Raw genomic sequence first — 11583 nt, 5'->3', positions numbered from 1 at the left:
TTCCTTTTTATTTCCTCAGTAGTTACTATTTGCTGGGCTGGTTTGCATTTTGAGGAGCATTTATTGCTGCCAGGCAAACCAAACCCTTAAGTACTTAAATTACCGTCCTGATCCTATCAAGGCCAGCTTCCCCAAATATATATAAGGGACAGCATCCCTGCATCTCTCCAGTGGGATCCCCGTTCGTATCCTGCACCAGAGCAGCCCCGTAACTTTGCTATTCTACCTTCAAACAAGCCACAATGAGCAGGCAGGCACCAACGGTGAGATCTGTCCTGGGACGAAGAGGCTTCAGCTCAGCCTCGGAGATCTGCGGCCGCAGCTACGCGGCGTCGGCCAGCCAGCCGGTGCGCTGCGGCGCCTACAGCAGCAGGAGCGTCTGCAACCTGGGCGGCAGCAGGAGGATCTCCTATGTCAACGGGGGCTGCGGCACCGCCTGCTTTGGGGAGATGGGCTTCGGAGGCATGGGCTACGGGAACGCCGCAGGAGGCAGGGTGGGCCTGTGCGGCCCCCGCGGATACAGCATCGTGCGGGGGTACCCCGAGCGCAAGGCCGACGGCATCCAGGGCATCTGCATCGACGAGCGGCTGCTGAAGCCCCTCTGCGTCGGGGTGGACCCGCTGGAACACGAGATACGCTGCCAGGAGAAGGAGCAGATCAAGACCCTCAACACGCAGTTTGCCTGTTTCATCGACAAGGTGAGTGCAGTCCTGCTCCAGAATTGCTCTCCCTCGAGGAGAACAAAACCTGACCGAACCCCTCCCAAACCCATCGTGTGCCACGAGTCCGTCAACCTCCTCCAAAGCCCCAGTCCAGCTCTGCCATGAATCCCTGAGCTGGACCCACGCAGGGGTCCAGATTTCCACAGAAAATTTTAAGAAAATTCTAACAATTTTTAATAACTAATAATAATTTTAAGAGCATGTTGATCCAGATTGAGATCTTTTTAATGGGGTTCATTTCAGCCCTGTCCCTGCTCTGGCATTCCATGGCCTTTGAATCATGGCCGTGGTTGCAGTGGACTTTCTTGCAGGTGTTTCCTCTTGTTCAAATTGCATTTCTTGCTGCAGCTTAGGTGGAAGTTACAGCCTTGGCTGGTTCACCTTTCTGTCCTGTGTTAAATAATTCAAATAATTCCCTCCTCTCTTTGACTTTAAATATAGTGACAGTTCCAAAAACTTTCCCAAAGGCAAAGGTGGTTAATCTTGATCCAGACATGTGAAGGTTAGAGATGAAATCTGATCTGTCACCCAAGGATCCCTTTGTATAAAAAAAAGAGACAAAGCAGTTTCACTATCTGGGGACTCGATTTTATCCTAAAATACATCAGAGGCACCACCTGGAGTTTTGTTCCTAATACTTGTTAAGAAATGCAGATTTAGACACCAGGCTCCTGGATTTCTAAATAACATGGGAGACATGGGAGTCTTTGATTTCTAAATAATGTAGACATGACATTTAGATTTCTAAATAATTTACATGTCTGAATTCTAGATTTTGAAATAATTTAGACTTGTGGCATAAAGATCTCTTAATAAGGGCATATAACTTTCGGATCATGGTGCCGTATCATCTCTCACTTCCTGAAAATCCCATTCCTGCACCTGTGGTTAAGAGCAGAGAGTTAAACAGGTGTTGTGTCCCTGCCTTCACCTCTTTGCTTGAAAAATTGCTATCTTTTGCCTTCAGGTTCGATTCCTGGAACAGCAGAACAAAGTGCTGGAGACCAAGTGGGGCCTCCTGCAGCAATATGTGCTGCCAAAAAAAGGGAAAAACCTGGAACTGTACTTCGAGAATTACATCTGTGACCTGCGAAAGCGCCTGGACTGTTTGCTGTGTGAAAAGCAGAAGTTGGGCAGTGAAGAATGTGCCACAAGCCAGCTGGTGGAGGAGTTCAAGTGCAAGTAAGGATCTTCTGAGCTCCTCTAGCTGATGGCGTTTTGCTTTTCTGGTTCATCTTGGGCAATTTCTCCTAGACTTGTGGCATGTCCCCTCTGGGAGTGCCACATTCTTCTGTCTCACTGGCAAGCTCTTTGCATTGGTAATGGTGTTGTTGCTCATGAAGAAGCTTCTGATCTTGAGATGGTTTAATGCTGGTCTCCAGACACTGATCTGGCAGTGCCTGGTGGCAGTCCCAGCGAGAGAGAGCTGTCATTTTTTTACCTGGTGGTTATTGTCATTTGTACCTGAAGTCATTATAATTTATACCTGATGGTTGGTGTCTGAGTGTCTGAGCAATTTTGTTCCTCAGCCCTTTTTTCCTCCTTTTCCAACAGGTATGAAGAGGAAATCAACAGGCGCACAACTGTGGAGAATGAATTTGTGGCACTCAAAAAGGTGAGAAGCTCAAACGACATGAATAGTTTTACCTGTAGTAGGTTTTTTGGGGGCAAAATTGGCTGAAATAGTTAATTATTAGCAAAAAATCACAAAAGTATTATGATGAGTTGGAGGGAGACTTAGAAAGAGGTACAGGGTTGGGAAAAGAGGCAAGTAGAAAGCAAAAATAATGTCTCCCCAAAGTTTACATCAACAGCACTACAGCACCAGTTTTGTTGCCTTAAAAACCTTCCTGAAGTGTGGGAGGGGGACAGAGAAGGACAGGTCACACCAGAACACCAGGTTATTTCTGTCTGTCTCTCCACATCCTTTATTCTTGGACATCAGAAAAGCAGGAATCATTTGAAGAATATTAAAAATTGCGTTTAAATACTCATTAGACAGTTGTGGGTTTGTAGCTGCGTCCTAAGTGATAAATCAACTAATTCCTGTAAGTCATGTTGGAATGGTTTCGTTTTCCTTCAGGAGGCACCAGGTTATCCTGACTCACCCTCTCACACCTTTTTTCTCTTGAAATCTTGTTGAGGCACATTTCTGTCTTGCTGGTGTTGCCTCTGTGTGTTTCTCCAACATTTACAGCTAGGTTTGGGCTGGAATGTGTGTGTCTCTCCTCTTGCAGGATGCAGATTGCATCTTCTTAAACAAGGAAGAGCTGGAGGTGAAGGTGGATCTGTTAAGGAGGCAGCTGGAGCTGCTGAAATGTGTGTTTGAGGAGGTGAGTTCCTCTGGTACATCCTGGGACTTCGGTGGTCCTGACTTATCCTTCAGATGCTCCAAATTTCTACTGCTTGAAACTCCTCTGGGATGTGTCTCATACAAAGCCCTGAATAACTAAAAGCATGGAAGTACAAGGTTGATATAAAATTAACATGATTATGCTGGAGATAGGGTGGTTCCCCCTTCCTTCATGCAGCTCCAGGTAGGAATTGGCTGTGTCCTAACTCTACCCTGGAGAAAAGATGAGTCCGTCTCGTTCCTCCGGATTGCAGCTGCCTGATTAGAGCTGAAGCAACTCCCAGCTCAGTCCTGTCATTAAATCACTCAGGCAGAAGGAGATGAGAGGATACCAAGGGTTAAGTCACTCCAATTTCTCGCCCTTGATGTGGACAGAATTGCTGCAGGTCAGCACGTAGGTCAGCAGTCACAGGTGGCAACTCATCCTGCCGCAGGATTTTCTGCTGAGCCATCCCGAGGGACATTTCTTGACTTGTTCTATCCCTCAGCCACTCCATGTGCCAGCCCTTCCCTCCCTGCAAAGCCTGAGAGGTGAGAAGAGCTGACAAAGCCCTTCCTACCCCGCAGGAAAGGGCCCAGGTCGATCGCCAGCTCTGCGACACCTCGGTCATCGTCAAGATGGACAACAACCGAGACCTGGACATGGAAAGCATCATCAAGAACGTCGAGTGCTGGTACCAGGAGATTGCCCAGAAGAGCAAAGAAGAAGTCGATGCTTTCTACCAGAACAGAGTGAGTAAGGGGCCAGCTGGGTCTGTGCCTGGCAATGTCACAGGCCAAAAGTGACGATTGTCCTATTTCTTTGTTCCAGTTTCAGGAGCTGCAGGATAAGAGAGGGAAATTCTGCCATGACCTGCAGAGCAACAAGTGTGAGATTTCAGAGCTGACACGGATGATCCAGAAGCTGCAGTGTGAGCTGGAGAGCGTCAAGAAGCAGGTAGGAGACGTTTCCAGAGAAGTAGGACAGCTCAGACACAGGGCAGGGTGATGCATTGATGTTTAGAAGACTTGACATCTGCTCTAGGCCCTAGCTGGAAAGTGCAAAGTGGGTGGAGAGGGATGGGATGCTGGTGGGTTTTCCCTGTTTGCAATTGGAAGAGCAGATTTATCCAAACCCAGAGTGTCCAAAAACCAGGATAAGAAGTTTTGCAGATACCTACACTGCTGTCCTCCCCTGACAGGTCTCCTGCCTGCAAACCTCCATTTGTGACGTTGAGCAGCGTGGGGATTGTGCCCTCAAAGATGCTCGAGAAAAGCACGTTGAGCTGCAGAATGCTCTACAGAAGGCCAAGGACGAGCTGGCCTGCATGCTGCGGGACTATCAGGAGCTGCTCAATGTCAAGCTGGCCCTGGACATCGAGATTGCCACCTACAAGACTCTGCTGGAGGGTGAAGAGAGCAGGTTGGTGACACTTTTCCCTCCTGTGTATCTGAGGCTATGGCAGCTCCCAAGTGAATTCTACCTCCAAGGTCTCCCCAGCTCACAGAAACTGGACCTGGAGAGGTGCCTGGAGGCCATGAAGGCCACATGGGTGCCAGCAAAAACAGTTCCTGTCCCAGGGATAGTGAGGCGTGTTGCAACAAGGGACAAAGTGGTCTGGATTGTGGCTGGAAGTTGTGAGTAATGTGTGTTTCTCTTTTCTCCCCACAGGATATGTGTGGGGAACCCTGTGAGCGTGTGTAAGTAACTGTGCATTTTCAACCATGAAGGTTTCTTGTTTTAGGACAGATACCTTTGGGAGCAACATTATCTGTCTGCCCCAGGGCCCTCTGCCTTCCTTTTCCAGTTCTGGAAAGTTTAGCCCCAGAGATCTCAAATACCTTTGAATTTAAAAAAACCCAGCTTTTGGAGTGAGGGGAGGAGGTCAAACTCAAGACCCTTTTCTACCCTTGGAGGCAACAGGGAGATGTCCTGGGGACCATGGGATATGTACTGAACCTGGGAAGCACCAGCAACATGGGGAGGGGGAGGATGCATGAGGGGATGCGTTGGGACACGGGGGAGGAGTAGGACGGAGCAGGGGCTCAGACACATTGGACAAATGCGGAGGAAATCAGGTTTGGTTGGTTCTGTCACTCAAGAAACAACGTGCCTTGTGGAAGCCGTCCAGTTTTCCTCCCTAACTGACTCCCATGGGCTCTGTTGCAGCTGTGGTCAGCAGCGGCTACAACATCCCTGACGACTGCGGGATGATGGCCAACGGGGCCGTGTGTGGCTACGGCTCCCTGGGCAGGCGGGCCGGGCGCCACAGCTCCCAGACCGGAGGGTTCAGCTCCCGCAGCGCCGGCATCCACCCCAAGAGAGTCCTCAGCTCCGTGGCCAAGCAGTGCATGCCAGAGGTGTTCTGCCAGGCTGGAGGGGTCAGCTGCAAAGCCGGCGGGTTCAGCTCCCGCAGCGGAGGGTACCCAGCCCGCACCGTGGTCAGCGCTGGCAGCGCGGGCATGAACGCCAGGATGGGGCCCTGCCAGGCTGGACAAGTGCTCAGCTTTGGGAACCAGGGCTGCGTCATCCGGCAGCTGGCGGGGCCCCCCGTCGTTGTGTCCAGCAGCACTGAGGTCGTGGGGTGCAACAACGGCGTGGTGGGGAATTTTGGGGTCGTCAGAGACCCCTGTGTGGTCCCATAGGACAGCGGCGCTCAGATGCGCCAGCCCCATGCCAACACGATGCAGGGTGATTCCTCTGCCCCTTGGCAGCAACATTTGTCACCAAACCCACTCCCACATTTATTAGCCTCAGATTTATCCCCCCCGAGCTGTGTTTTCAGAATCTCCAAGCCTAAAGATCCCTCTAGAAACTTCTCCTGCAGGTGCTCAGCACAGTGTGATTTCTGAATCCTTACTTTAGGTTATCACAGCTTTAAGGATTTGTTTGTTGCACTGCTTCCCCCTCTGTCTTTTCCCATAACAAGCAGATTAATTAACAATATTCCCCCCTCCAAGAGCCCTCTTTTTTTCTTCCAGCTCCTCCCAAAGCATTTCAGAAAAGAGCGCAAGGATTTAACTGCTTAAACCTTCCCAAGAGATGCTGCAAAGAGCAGACTCCCTCTATTTTTATCCTGTCTTTTTTTGGTCCAAGAAAACCCTGCACTGCAAATTTATGCTTAAATCTGAAACAAAGCAATTTTCAAAGCACCTGCTGATTCTTCGCAGCCATCAGCTTTTTTTGTGTGTGTGTGAAATTTGCTCATGGATGAACATATATGCTTCTGCATGTTGGGGTGGCTGGCTCAAGGAGTGCTAATTTTTAGAACAGATCACCCCCTTTCCTTTTCCATCCCCCCAGAATGCCAAGGGAAGTTAATGGTGCATAAATTGTCCATGTTGACAAATGGAGCTGTTCCCACTGACTGCTCAAACTTCCCAGCTTCTCACTGAGTCCTCAATAAACTGCTTTGAAAGGACATCTTTTGTCTCTCAATTTTTCCATAGATGGTATTTAAAGAAACCACAAAATAGGTGAAAAAATACTCTGGGGAGCATAAGAACCAAAAAAACCTTTGGATTCTCTGTGGGCAGTTTGGGACATCGTGGGGCTCAGGTGTCACTGGGGTAACTGTGGTTTATTTATCTCCTCATAGCATATCACGTAAGACATTTTATAGACCAGTTAACAATTGATGTCAAAGATTTTTAGAAAACTCCAAAATAATCCTGAGCACCACAGGGTAGTGTTTTCCAACCTACTGCAACCTCTAAACAATGTCTTTGTTTGATCCTTTCAAGTCAGAGCAGTTGAATGAAGATGAATTCAGCAGTGCCCTTCTGGGCTCATAGGTCTGGTGATCAAGGCTGTGAGATCAGAGACGTGTTTCAGACACAAAAACTTGGCTTTAGTGGCTTTGGTGATGACAAAGTGTTATTTGAACTGTGTGACATAAAAAGCACTGAGATGTCTTGGCCATAGTGAGGTGGGATTGACTTTGCCCCGGTTTTGGAGTCTCCCACGTTGAGCTCAGCAGGGTTGCTGGGGATTCATTTCTTGGAAAAAATGACATTTCCGCGGGGTGACTCATCCAGCCAAACACAGGTGTATAATTTAGCATGAAATGCATGGAGCTTGAGGCTGTCTGCACCAATGGGATCCGTCCAGGCTCTGGAGGCAGCCCCGGGCAGGGGGATTAACCCAAACATGGGTGTCCCATGCCAGGCGCCTGCAAATTCCCAGGAATCCTCCCTGCCTCTCCCGCCGGACTTGCAGACATTATCATCACAGGGAATTTCTTCCTGTCTCCAGCCCAGGAAGAATTACAGGCCACGCAGCCTCAGTAATCTCTCCACTCTCACAGGGCAACATTCTAATAGCAACCTGAAAAAAGGGGACAATTAAAGGGTGAGGCGGGGAATAAGATTAGCACCTTTGGCGAATGGCAGGGGATGTCATTTCTGTGCTGAGAGTGGAAAATTCTTCATCCAGCTCTGACCAGCTGCGTGTCAGACCCTGGTAGGGTGAGGTGGACGCTTGTCCTCCACCTGTGCCCTCTCTCCAACTGAGGAATCCCAGTTCAGCAGTTTCAATTTTAATTGGCTCCAAGTAGATGGGATGGAGCTCACCTCAGTGGGGAATTTTGCACTCGAGCTTGCTTCATTCACCACTTGCAAATGGAATTTGGAAATAGGAGTCCCTCCCATCAGGCAGCTTCCATTAATTGTGTGAACATCACGGATTCATGATGTGGTGTCCAGATGTCACTCAGCCTCGGCCAAGTGTTCAGGAACCTCTGGAGCTCCAAACCTGGGTCCTGTGTCTGTGAGGAGGCCTGGCCATCCCTCCACAATCCATACCCAGCATGATTCATCTTGGCTTTCTGTTGGGTTTGCTGAAAAGATGGCTTCTCGAGGAAGAGGAGGGGAAGGAAGCCCTGCTTTGGAGCTGGGCTTGGTCCTCACCTGGCTGACCTGACCCATTGCTCTTCCCCTACCTGGAGCCGGGCTTTGGTCCTCACCGGGTTGAGCTGACCCATTGCTCTTCCCCTGCCTTTTCTGCCTTTATGGCCTGGACAAACAGGAACTGGCTTTGCAAGGCATTCCCAGCTCAGAGGGGCGGGGGCCTGGCACGCCCCAGCATTTCCAGAGCTTCCCCCCTGACCATTACAGTCAGACACCGAGGCAGCCCCAGGTGAGAGAGGACTCGAGCCTGGGCTGTCCCTGTGGGGCCTGGGGCTGGGCTCAGACAGAAGCCTGAAATATTCGGAGCATTACCAAGGGTGACTCTTCCCATTCCTGACTGAGGAAGCAGGAGGTGACTGCCTAATTTCAGAGGGATAATTAACTTTTACTAGCCTGAATAACAGAGAGAAGAAAGGGAGGTGATCCTGCCTCATCCAAAACAAGGGCAGCTCCTTTCCCCCTCCTCCTCCTGGAGCCAACACCCAAATATTCTGAGGTATATTAGCAAACCAAAGAGGGAAATGAAGGCTGCATTTATTTTTCTCTCTCTGGCCACAGCTCTTAAAAAATTTATATCGGGAGCAAAGGGAAAGGGTTAATCTCAAATGATTTTCAAACCATTCATTAAAGCTGTAAAACAAGCTCAAAATTCTCTCCTGGCAAGGCATTGCTACCTGTCTTCCCAATATTTATTTTGTGTTTTAATCTTGGGGATTGTTTTGACTTTATTATTTTTATTTCCTTTTTAGTCTTAAGGAATGTTTTGCCTATTTTTCCCTTCCTTTTCAATAACAACAAGTTCAAACACTCGTTATAACTTGGGGAACTGGAATTTCAATTAAAAATAATCAAAGAAAACATGTTGATACTGGAGCAATGTCTTCATGAAGTTCTTCTAACAAGAAAAAAATATTTAGAAATACCATTCCAGGAATTTTATTCTATTAAATGTCTTGGGTTTGGTTGACTAATTTAATAAAATTAATGTCATCCCAACCAAACCCAGGACATCAAACCAAAGCCTACCATGGCTGAGGAGATGAAGAAGAGAAAGGGGAGAAGCAAATCTATCCAGGCTGAGTGCATGGTCCAGGTCTCTTCCATCATCCAGGGTACACATGGACAAGTCAGAGGGTTCCCCCTCCAAAAAACAAACGTGTGCTGCCAGAAGGCCAGCGTGAGGAGAAGGGAGACTCTCCTCCTGCATCAGACCCCTCCCCATCCTTCCTAACAAGCATCTTCCAGTTCAACCATCCTGAGCAGGGTGGGAAAATTCTGCCATAAATTCATTTTTAAAACAAGAGAGATTCATGACACCAACCCACCCAACCTGAGCCTAATTTATAGACTAGAAAGGTGAGGGTTGGGCCTGGCACAGACTGCTGAGAGAAGCTGTGGCTGCCCCATCCCTGGAAGTTCCAAGACCAGGCTGGACAAGGCTTGGAAAAACCTGCAGTGGGATGGGCTTTAAGATCCTTCAGTGGGATTCTTCTTCTCCCACATCATCTCTCTGCACTGGAATGCAGAAAGAGGAGGAAGAGGGACTCTGACAGGAACAGAGAGAAAGTAATCTCCCAGAAAATAATCTCTCAGAAAATCATCTCCCAGAAAATCATCACCCAGAAAATCATCTCTCAGAAAATCATCTCCCAGAAAATAATCTCCCAAAAAATAATCTCTCAGAAGTCCTGGCCACAGTGTGTCCCTACAGCACAAGGCAGGAACAGCAGCCCAACTGCAGCCACAGCAGGAAGAACACCCATCCCAGTAAACAGCTGAGCTGGTAATTAACCCCAGCAGAATGAATGGAACAAGGAAATATTCTCCAAGCCAAGGCCGTCATTTAAGCTTCTCCACTTGCTCATTATTTCCCGTGTGTAAGAGTTACCAAAATGTTTTTTTTACGTCAAAAGCTGACACCAACCATCACAAGCCAAACAAAACCAGGCAGGCTCAAGAGACATTTCTTCCATGCAGCCTGGATAAGGAACCCAAGATAAAGAACATTTTCTCAAGTCTGTCACTAGACACTCTTTCCCTGGCCTCTCTGTCCCCTCCTTCTCGCCTGACCTGGAATAAGATAAAGATGCTGAACCTCTGCACTTTAGCATTGAATGAGGAGGAGTTTTTCAAGCCTTTTAGCTCAGGAGCAGCAGAAATGAGAAAACCAAACTCATCCAGCCTTTGAATCAACAGCAACAGCAAAAATTAGATCAGATTTACAGGAACAAGAACCCTCTTTGGCCTCTGTGGAGATGGTGGTGATGGAGCACATCAGGAGGAGGCAAGAGGGACACGAGGAGAGGATGTTTGTGCCTTAGGCTTGGCTTTAACAATCTCAGAATCTGGGGAGTGCCGAGATCTGGTGTTCTGGCAGCAGAGAAGTTGGAGGATGAATCCTGATCACAGTGATCCCAGTTGCTCCCACTCTGCAAAAAAATTAAATAGTTGGAGCACAAGCAGAGATCCTGGGATGAACCAGCTGGGACTGTGAGAGAGATACAGAAATCTCATGAGCAAATCTGCCTCCTTTGCTGACAGTTTAGGAGTGGGATTTTTGCTTTACTCCACTTTATGGTGGATTCCTTACAAAGTCAATCTGGGAAGTTCCCAGTCACACCACAATGATTTGGTTTGCAATAATCTCACTTTAAACCAAATCAACTTGTACCATTTCAGCTTTTGATTTTAGGTGTTAACAAAAAGGTTTAAACGTCTCAGAAGCTGTTCCTGGAGGACAGAAGGTGACTGGTGAGTTCCCATTCCTGGAGGTGTCCAAGGAATGACTGGACATGGCTCTGGTGTGGATGACAAGGTGGGATTAATCACAGGTTGGACTCAGTGATCCTGGAAGGCTTTTCCAGCCTCCGTGATTCTGGATTCTATGGAGTGGATGCAGATTTATGGCATCTTTTACCCAGGGAACGATGATCAGGAATAATCCGGGCTTCTTTGTTTTCACTAGCCAATTATCAGTCCGTTTCCAGCTCCTGGGAAGTCCAGTGGTTTTGTTTCCCCTTTCTGACCCCAAATGAGATGTCTATTCTCCTGAGACATTGCTTTCTATTAATTACCAAACACACCATTTACTACACCCGTTACTCTACTTTTGCTAGAGCCAAATGGGGGACTCGTAGCTGCACTGATGGCAAATCCAAGGTTGGATTTTCAGCCTTGCAGCCCCAGGGAGGTGGGAGCAAACAAGACCCGGAGAACCTGAAACAGAGCAAATTGGATAGATAGGTAAGAAATTAGGCCCTAATTAGTTCCTCCTGCCAACACTCATCCCTTGCAGTCAGATGGCTCCACAATCCATGCTTTATTCCAAAGCAAGCTGTTCCCTGTGATGTGGTCAGCGTTACTAAGGGGAGGGAGGGGGAAGGTTTGGTCAGAGATCTGAGTTGTGAAGGTGTGGATCAGGGCAGGACAAAGATATTCCAGGCCCGTGGTTTGGGCTTAGCATGTGGGGAGGATTCTCCACCTCCCTGGATAAAGCAAAGTGGGATCATGCAGGGCTTTTTTCTCCTCTGCTTAACATGGCTTCCCTTTAAGGTGGTTTCAGTGGAAATCCCCAAATTTTTTTAATTCTTCAGCCCTGGAACATGGGGAACATCGGACCTA

The 11583-nt window shown here is 48.3% G+C and overlaps 1 protein-coding gene across 1 annotated transcript; it reads left to right on the top strand.

Annotated features, from left to right (window-relative positions):
- Positions 1-242: 242 nt before the first annotated feature.
- LOC131094567 (keratin, type II cytoskeletal 7-like) lies at positions 243-6473 on the top strand. Its single transcript, XM_058042221.1, has 9 exons — positions 243-698; positions 1690-1904; positions 2277-2337; positions 2960-3055; positions 3643-3807; positions 3887-4012; positions 4257-4477; positions 4727-4755; positions 5225-6473. Exons 1-9 carry the CDS (start codon positions 243-245, stop codon positions 5698-5700), a joined length of 1845 nt encoding a protein of 614 aa, XP_057898204.1. The 3' UTR covers positions 5701-6473.
- Positions 6474-11583: the final 5110 nt, after the last annotated feature.

Source organism: Melospiza georgiana, chromosome 29 (assembly GCF_028018845.1).
Source record: "Melospiza georgiana isolate bMelGeo1 chromosome 29, bMelGeo1.pri, whole genome shotgun sequence".
Lineage (NCBI taxonomy): Eukaryota > Metazoa > Chordata > Aves > Passeriformes > Passerellidae > Melospiza > Melospiza georgiana.
This window is presented reverse-complemented; position numbering and strand designations above follow the sequence as displayed.